The sequence below is a fragment of the Orbicella faveolata genome, unplaced genomic scaffold, assembly GCF_042242905.1.
Source record: "Orbicella faveolata isolate gen_17 unplaced genomic scaffold, um_ofav_v1 contig_2, whole genome shotgun sequence".
NCBI lineage: Eukaryota > Metazoa > Cnidaria > Anthozoa > Scleractinia > Merulinidae > Orbicella > Orbicella faveolata.
Window position 1 is genome coordinate 25,017,220 of NW_028301547.1, and position 9,688 is coordinate 25,026,907.

The 9,688-nt window shown below is 37.7% G+C and overlaps 1 protein-coding gene across 2 annotated transcripts; it reads right to left on the reverse strand.

The window, feature by feature from the left end:
* Positions 1-639: 639 nt before the first annotated feature.
* On the reverse strand, positions 640-5,770 carry LOC149112589 (uncharacterized). 2 transcript variants are annotated; one of them, XM_089288989.1, is made up of 6 exons: positions 5,667-5,770; positions 4,149-4,256; positions 3,835-4,055; positions 3,512-3,602; positions 3,144-3,293; positions 640-2,443 (listed from the first exon to the last, which is right to left on the reverse strand). In XM_089288989.1, the coding sequence occupies exons 1-6, from the start codon at positions 5,740-5,742 to the stop codon at positions 1,905-1,907; spliced, it is 1,185 nt and encodes a 394-aa protein (XP_089145115.1). In that variant the 5' UTR covers positions 5,743-5,770; the 3' UTR covers positions 640-1,904. The 2 variants fall into 2 exon arrangements, with proteins under 2 accessions (XP_089145115.1, XP_089145114.1); XM_089288988.1 differs by lacking the exon at positions 5,667-5,770 and having other exon boundaries at positions 4,149-4,263.
* Between the last annotated feature and the right edge of the window lie 3,918 nt (positions 5,771-9,688).

Here is a 9,688-nt window from a genome sequence, read left to right on the forward strand (position 1 = left end):
GCGTCATTTCTAGAATGTATTAGGGTGACGGTTCCTCATTTTCAATTCTCCTTGGCGTACGCGTTCGCCTTAGCAACATTGCCTCTCAGTGCCAGGAGGGTTATAATAAAATCGCCTCATAGAATGATTTCAAACTTACATCGCTCTACATCTTGGTCAGGACATAAACTACTCGTTCACCACAAACAGCTGACATCCTTGTTCTCTGAACAGTTACTCTCCAAAATTATGTGTGTAGGAACATTGCTGCTGTTTTAAATTCAGCCCGAAGACAAAAATCAGAGGTGACAGGAGGCCATCTAAAGGTGATTATTTGAGCTTGGGTCTCAATAACTCGTCCACGTATATATATACGACCACGGAATTTCCCGTCAAGGCACACACAAGACTAGCTGCATAATGTTCATAAAAAGTTGCTGTATTATATTATGTTTTGCTTTACTTATTTAATTTTTACTGTGAGAAAGTGGAGGTTGAGGGGGGCGGGGGTTTGCTAAGGCTCCCCTAGCCCCTTCCCCCCCTCCTCTACGCGGTCCCTGATGTTGTAGCATACAAAACGTCATGCACAAAAACCATAATTTTTACGACATGCGTTGTTTTGTCATGTTTGTCACAGCAGTGTGTCTTACATATCGTTGATTTTAAATTTTGGGCTGCCTGCTGTTTAAGTTATTTTCTAGAAAAAATAAACTAAACGAGAAAAACCACTGATCACGATCGCAGTTAGCTCTTTACAGGACTATGAGAGCCCAGAGTGATCGAAATTTTAATATCGCAGGGAATTGTATTTGTGTGAAGTTTCATCGGCTTGCGAATGAAAGTAAAACAATACAATATAACGCTGTTACCATCCACCATAACTGTTTTTGCATATTTTCAAATTCATGACAGACAGTAGAGTTACACGAAACGATAAATTGTTATGATAAGAGCAAATATATCGACAAAAAAGATCATAAAACATCATAAAGCATTTTATTTTACAACCTTTTATTTTATTATAGACATAGGCATAGCTTATTTAACTTTTCGTACACTTAGCTATGATAACGGTGCGTCCCATAGACTTGATAAGCAGAGTCTACAGGATGCACCAGTTTACAGGTTCGCCAATTGCAAGAAAACAAAATAACAAAGTCAAAATGTACATTTAGGAATAAATTTTAAACTAAACTAACAGAGATTACATAACTAGCTACTATAAAATATCTAAAAATGTATAAGAATATAAAATGTATATAAACTGTACAGACAAAAACTGTTTACAAGTAAAAGATATGAAAAGGAAAAATTGTTAACATTAGTTCACACATGTATGGCAGCTGATGTGCACGTCATTTAATGTAGTTCTAAACGCTTTATAGCTGGTCGAGGATCTGCTCAAGTGCGGGAGACTGTTTTATAATTTGCATCCAAAATATCGCCATTATTTAAGGCCGTACTTTGTGGTGTACACCGTAAGGATATTAAGAATGTTATTACCTCTCAAGTTATAAGACGAATTCCTAAGTTGTATTAAGTCACGCAAGCAGGCGGGCTATGTTCTAAAAATCGAGGCAGCGATGTTACGAGCTCGCTGCTCAGCTAAAGTTAGTTTATTTAAAGTTTTTAGCAAATCCCTCTAGGATGAACATTTAATTTGTCCATAAAACAATTATGTTTTGTTTTATTTTATTATTAAGCTACACATCGTTTATTTGATTTTCGATCGGGTTTTCATTTTCGATTTGCTAACGATGGTGTTATTTCTCGTGTTTATAGACGTTCTATGGAAGCTGCTAACTGTCTAAAAGGTCCTTAAACGCAAAACAAAATTTCCGATCGCAAAACTGTATTTAACTTAAATTTGTTATTTTTGTATGTATCGAAGATTAGATGAATACGTTTGTCCAGCTACAAGTATCTTATCGCACAAAGACTCTCCAGAAATCACCAGAAGACACTCCAACGTGCCCGTCATCACATTCCAATCTTGAGCCACCTGGAGTCAGCAGCCAGTGATATGAATGTGCTACAAAAGCCGCATGGTTGTACAATCTATCTTGATATAGACTGACATGCCCCCATTTGCCGACGTAATCGCGCGTACCGTCATATCCCCACTGGTGGCAAACTTCTGCTAATCTGGAGTTGTCGTTCTCCATTCTAACAAACGAGCCACAGGCATCAGGCTGGACATCCGTCTGACCGCTGAAGTACTGGACTACAGCTTCACCAGTACTGTTAGCGACCGTGGTCACGTGGAACGTACGTCCCTGTTGTTTACTGCAGTGGAATCTCAGTTGAGTGAAAGACAGGTGCGTTCTGAGCTCATTCATGGCACTCTTGGTCAGAAACGTCTGGTTATTATGGTAACTGCTGATTTCACGGTATGACGACTTTACTGACATTTGTGGGGATGACGGATTGTCAATGACAACGTTGGAGACAAGAAGCCAACCTCCTTAAATAAAACAAAGTTCAGTGGTCACGTGAAAAAATAAAAGCAGTTGAGGACTGTATTTACTTTTATCACGAAAAGAAAAAAAAAAACAAGAAAACGGTTAGTAGGTGCAAATGCTGTAAAATTGCTGCACAATAGAGTTCACATTTGTCGTGACCTTTCCATTGTTAATTACATCAAACAATAAAGCGTGGTTCGTGAAAATTTTGAAAAACTTTCGCAGCATGTTAAATGTTCCTTCTATAGCGGACCAATTAGATCTTAAGGGCAACTTGTTTTTAAAAAAGAGAAAATCAACCAGCCGTTAAACGCTCATTGGCTAGTTTTTGTGGTCAATAAGAGCACAGACAGATACATGACGCCATCACAAGTGGATCTTGACAATTTTACCAAACTTTCACAGCCTGTTTAATGTTGTCATTTCTCGATTATAATCGACAAATTGCATCTAAACGGGAGCTTTGTTTAAGATGACGTTTTCTTGAGATTGAATCCAACTGTAAGGCCACAGAGGAACTTGTATTTGTCAAATTTTGACGTGGACCTCCATGAGTATAATTTGACAATGTCACGACGCAATTTATCAGCAATGAGAGGACAGACCCATACAAAGCTGTTCTCGGGAAGCTGTGGGGGCTTTGTGTACTCATTCCTTAGAATTTAGAAAGTTCTAACTTTCATATCATTATTCATTACTTACCTCTGTCCGTTGTCATGTCACAGTAAACCTTGAAAGGGTTTCCACTCTTCTCAGGGTCGATCCAATACTCGCCGTCTCCTTTGGAGTCTCCTGAGTCCTGGATGTCCTTACAGGAATGAGCAGGCTGATTGGAATTCAAACCTTTTACAGCTGCAAAAAGCAAACCATGTTTTAAATAAAACTCTTCATATTCTTTTGAAGCAGAAGGGAAATCTTTCTAAAAAGTCCGCCAACATCGCTAACTTTACTCTAAAATAATAATGCTCTTACAAGCACTGTGCAGTACGCGGGCACCTTTTGAAACAAAATTCAACCTGCTTTATCAAATCATACAAAATATCGTTGCATGACAAATTTTCAACACTCACGTTTTTCACATTTTTTCCCCTTGTATCCTGGATAACACTCTCCGTTCTTTGTTTGTTTGTTTTGCTCACGGGAAACATCGATGCAGGAGGCCTGTGTTGGGTTAAGATATGAAATAAACGGGGTCGATAAATTAAGTAGTAACAACAAGGTTTATTAATATCCTAACCTATTAACTTTATATGAGTCTAGGATGAGTCTATGTCCACTCTTTTTAACCACACAAGCCAGCCTATTTCATTCTGAAAGACCGTACAAGAACAAGTTAGCGCGGGTGAAGTTAACTAAAATAGAAAATGTGAATGTACGGCAGTTTTCAACTGACCTGAACAGAGCCATAGTATGTGGATCCTTTCTTCCATTTAAAATCTCTTGGCTTCATCTGTCGGGTTTTGTTGTTAAGCTCACAAATACGTCGTTTTACATTGTTGCCATCAGTACGAACGTTAAACGACTTGCAACTTTTATTTCCGATGCACTTAAGCTGGCATTCAAACTCATCAACAACAGTAACCGTGTCCATGGCATGACCAAGTAAGACATGGTCTAAAAGAAGAAAAAAAAAATCAAAATTCTATTGATGCAAACTAAAAAGACTGAATAAAAGGAAAGAGGAGGGTCTCTTAAGTGTTTACTTACCAACTTGAGTTTCAAAAACGCTTGCAGAAAAGTCTGTGTTTGCCGCCACAAATAACATTCCCAGCAGAATGTTGAAAGTTGCAAAGGCCAGCTGAGTTAGCCATGAGCCTGCCATCGAAGGTGTTTTGTTGTGTGCCAGATAAACTCATCATGTTCTGTGATTTTGAAACTAGTAAACTACCGGTTCATCTTCCAATATTCTACAAAGAGTGTCTAGAGGCATTTCGTAATTTAAAGAAATTCAAGGTAGCCACCTATGAGGATGTTGTAGACCAAATTATTTGGAATAATAGGAATATTGTGATACACGGAAAATCTCTTTTTGAAAAACATTTGTTTACTAAAGGAATTGTTAAAATTGGTGACTTGTTATCCGATACGGGTAAATTTCTTGAAAGCCCTAAAGTGTTGGAAGCGAATCTATCTCCAATCCAGTACTTCAAATTAATAGGAATTGTAGATGCCATACCAAAAGAATGGAGATTAATTATCAAAGAATCACATATTCAACATCAGCAACTATATCCTCAACAGCATTTGGATACAGTGTATATTTATATCGACGAAACCAAATCGGATCTGTTAAAAGCCTCTTCAAAACTTTTGTATAAAGGATTTAAAACAAAGAAACAAACTCCTCCAACCGCCAAAAGGAAGTTGAAGGACAAATATCCAGAGGTTATAGAAGACTGGAAAAAAATTTATTCTTTACCATTCACTGTCACACTTGAAACAAAAATTAGAGAGTTCCAATATAAATTATTAAACGATATAATTTTCACAAATGAGAGGTTATTCCGTTTTAAAATGATTGAATCACCAATGTGCACCTTTTGTTTGAAAGAGGTCGAGTCCCTCGAACATTTGCTCTTTTATTGTGATACAACAAAAGACCTCTGGCGGGCTTTTTCTTCTTGGCTTTCAAACCAGAATGTATCTTTGGACACTTTGACATTTGAAAATATATTGTTTGGAGTGTTCAACAACAACGAAGACTTTATTATCCTGAATCACTTGATACTGCTAGGAAAGTTTTTTATTTATAAATGTAAATTAAATAAAATTAAACCAACATTAACAATATTTTTAGCAAAGACAAAAACCGTTTATTACATTGAAAAAAAAATAGCTACCAAAAATAACCAACTTTATAAACATTACAAAAAGTGGGAAAAACTAATGCCATCTCTTAATAATAGTTGAGCTTAATTTGTAATTTCTCCTTCTCAGCATGTCACTAACTTATTTTCTTTTTTTTTTTCTCTGTATTTGGGTAGCTGCACTATTGTAAACAACGCATTGTATATTCTTTAGGTATAATTAGGCTACGATTAGTAATTATAATTTGTTGTATGTAATCTATTGTAGTTATGACGTATTGTAAGTATTGTAACTAGTGTTATGTCTTGTGTTGTATTGTATGTATTATAACCCAAAATGTTGAAAAAAAAATAAAAATTACAAAAAAAAAAAAAAAAAAAAAAAAAGTTGCAAAGGCCAGCTGAGTTAGCCATGAGCCTGCCATCGAAGGTGTTTTGTTGTGTGCCAGATTGTAGCAGTTCAAAACGTTGTCGAGAAACGAGGTTTGACGCATCCATCAAGTTCCTTTTGTGAATTTTGGCCAAAGCTGAACTTTTAATGCCAAGTCGTGTTTATCCATAATTAATAATAGACGTATTTAGTAACCATTGAGATGCCTGCAGGTTTTTATACACTTTTTTTTATATTTATATCAAGTTTAATGGTCCCTTTTAATTAGTCTGCTCTATTCTTAATGTCAGGATCACCACGTAATTAACTAAATTGTCGCATGGGCCATGAAATATTTTAGATAGTATATAAAAAACAATCTTCACTCACTTTAAAGGAAATGACATATTAAAAGACTAAAAGGTTCGTGTCTCGAAACATTCACATTATTCACCATTCTTGCCTTTGTTTGGCATACAGCTGCTTTCATGAAAAGAACTTCCTGTTTATGGATGTTTTCCATAACAACATTCTGGAGTCCGTTCTTTGTTTGTTTGTTTTGCTCAATGTTTCTTTGTGAATTTGGGCCAAAGCGGATAGACTTTTATGCCAAGCCGTGTTTATCCATAATTAATAATAGACGTATTTAGTAACAAAGGAGAGACCTGCAGGTTTTCGTTTACTTTGTTTATATTTATATCAAGTTAAAACTGTCCTTTTTAATTAGTTTGCTCTATTCTAAATGTCAAGATCACCACGTAATTAATTAAACTGTCGCATAGGGCTATAAAATATTTTTGATGGTACATCAAAGATAGCAACGTTCTTTGCTTGAAAGTGCGCTGAGACTGCAATGAAATCATTCACTTACTTTAAAGGAAAAGACATACTAAAAGACTGAAAGGTTTGTCTCGAAACATTCACATTGTTCACCATTCTCGCCTTTGTTTGGCATACAGCTGCTTTCATAAAAAGAACTTCCTCTTTATGGATGTTTTCCATAACGACATTCTGGAGTCCACAATTATATTTGTTTTCTTTCGCCAATATTTCTTTGTGCTATCTTATAAATTAAGAATGTTACCGTGTAAGGACTTTAAAATGCTCTAACATATCGTGACACAATCATCAACCTTTTTGTCATGATAATTAAGAAATAGAAAACATGTACCGTGTTTCTATCGAGTTATAGAAACACGAATGGAAGTTTGGGAGAACGAGAAATGCTGTGGGAACACGAGCCGCAGACGAGTGTTTCCACAGCTTTTTTGAGTTCTAAACTTTCAAGAGTGTTTCTATAACTCGATAGAGACACGGAGAACATGTTTTCTATTTCTTTCAGAAAACACAGCGACTAAAAAAAAGGAAAACAGCTTGCCAACTTTGATTATCAAAGTGTAAATTCTCTTTGCTCGCGCCATCATTAAGTCAACAGCTCGTGCTGGTTATGTGTTTCCATCGAGTCACAGAAACATGACTTTTAACCAAAGACATTAAGGCAGACGGACATTAAGGCGACGGCGCGACAAGGGCAGATGGCTGACGACAATGCCATGTCTGCCTGCGGGAAAAAGCTTCCACAAATTTTGCCTGAACAGTTTTCTAGAAACGTGGTGGGGTGCATCTATCCTTGAACCTCCTTGTATATAAACATTAGCATATTAGTTTTAACAAGCATGATTATTTACAATTCATTGTTACACACTTCGTTACAACTTAAGCAGGGGTTTCCTTTACGCCTGCCTTAACACAGTCATTTTACAATGGTTTGTATATTAATTTAGTGATGACACGGTCCGTTATGTCACATTTTGAGGAGTGAGAAACAGATTAAATTTAGAACTCTGTCCGTCACTGCAGGTGGAGAGTGCTCTTGTATGTCAAACGTACTCCAGAAACTCGCAGACCAAAGTATCACTTCGGGAACTCGAGATTAATCGGCCAATTTTGATATATTAAAATTCTAACTTGACTCCGAGGTTTAGGGGAATAACACAAAAGACAATTTACTGTCTAAAAATAATTTTAAAGGAGGACATTAAGTTAGACTGCGCAACAAAGACAGATGGCTGGCGACAATGTTGTACTACTCTTCCCAGTAGACCGCAACACCTACACATTTTTGTGCCGCCTTCAGATTAAGCGCTTGTTCAAGTTCTTCATGATAGTCGATGATAGTTTTTCTTGTTTGACCACGCGTATGATAGTTCATGATAGTTTTCTGGTCAGCTGTTTTGGTAATCACAGGCCCGATAGCGGTCAATATTTTCTCAAATGTTTCACAGTTCATGCGCAACATTTCCTTGTAAGCGGCAGTGTGCTCCACTCGCAATTCTTCCACCAATTTCATCATCCCGCTTTCGTTTCTCCTCTTGTTCCATCCCCCTGTCCGTCCTCTCTTCCACCAACGCTCTCCAGATTCATCTTCCGTACATTCCTCCAACAAATCGATTACCGGTAAACAAGCTGCCGCACTCTTTCGTCGCGAAAAATTCATACTTTCACAAGTTTGTCACACGCGAAGTCAATTTAGTGTTCACATTTTACGCGGAAAGAGCATGGAACTAGCTGCTCGTGTGACTTTGCTCGCGCGACTGTCGGTGAACTATCGTCAACTATCACGAACTTCTTTGGCCGTTTGACCATGTGAGTGATAGTTGGTATAGTTGATGATATTTATGAGAGAATCAACTATCATCAACTATCATGCGCCGTTTGACCAGGGCTTAACGTTTTTGATGCCGCGAGTTTGTTTCAAACCAATCACGCGGTACATTGAAATGCATCACGTGAGGACATTTTTCCTGTGCGGCGTCATGACTTTTTCGTATTGCGTGATGTTCATTCATAACGTGTTTATTTTCATGAGGAAAGCTTATCTTGTCGAATGGGTCTAAAAAACCGCTCCAAATTTGTCCTGATCATATTTTATCTTCAGCTTATAAACAGCGGCCATGCTGACAGATCCATGGCTGACAAAAAGCGCGGTAAGCTTTACTTTCCTCTTCTAGTTTGTTTTTTGTTGATTTGTTTGTTATTTTTTTTTTATTAATAAGTTATATACACACGTCAAGTATCATTTCAAGGCATCAAGTATCATTTCTCGATAACTCGAGACACAGAATTCTCCTAGTCAAAGAAAGTGCTTGAAGGAAAAGCGCGTTACCTTTGTAACCTTGGGCGTTTCAAAAGACCGAACGCAGAGAAAGCTCTAACGCTTCAAGAAGAGGAAATGTAGTGGTGGGCTAACAAACTCGAGAAACTTTGCTGCGCGGCAGACAAGAGCGCCACAGCATGGCTGTTGAAGATTTCGAGCTGAGTCGGGATGACAATGGCCTTGAGTTTGTAGCTTTTCGTGGGAACCCGACTAAAACTCGTGAAGGAAGTCTGCACATCAAGCAAAGAAAACAACTGCCAAAAATGTTCGCTATCGGCGACGACACATGCCTTGTGGCTTTTTATAAATAAAAAGTAATTAAGAAGTCAACAGGTTCATTTTACCTTGCACCGATGCAAAATTCCCAAACAAATGTTTGGTTCAAGCGTCAAAACCTTAGTAAGAATGGAACTGCCAAAATAATGAAGACAGTGGTTAAAGACCAACCACTGAAAAATTCTTCAACGCGATTGACAAACCATAGCGCAAGAAAACCACTGGTGAAGAAGTTGTGATCCAATAATGTTGAGCGCTTGACGATCATACATGTCACTGGTCATATGCACATGGCAGTCCTTGGATGACCACGACGAAGGTAATGAGGACCGAGCAACGACAAATCTCTCACATCATCACAGAGCAACTCGGCCAACGCCAAGAATAGCCCTTTCACGATTAATTTTTCTCATTTACATTGCAATGTAATCCAACGTGGATGCGAGGTAATTTCGGGCTAAAACTACAAAATAGCCCAAAATTGTCTCACATACATGCTAGATTTTATTGTAACGCAAATGAGCAAAGGTAACTGTGAAAAGGGCGATTCAATCAGCTTTCCTCTTTCTCAACAGAATCTCAATGCAGCTCTCTGACTTCCAGCTTCACCGAGGCCGACCAGGTACAGCTTCGACCT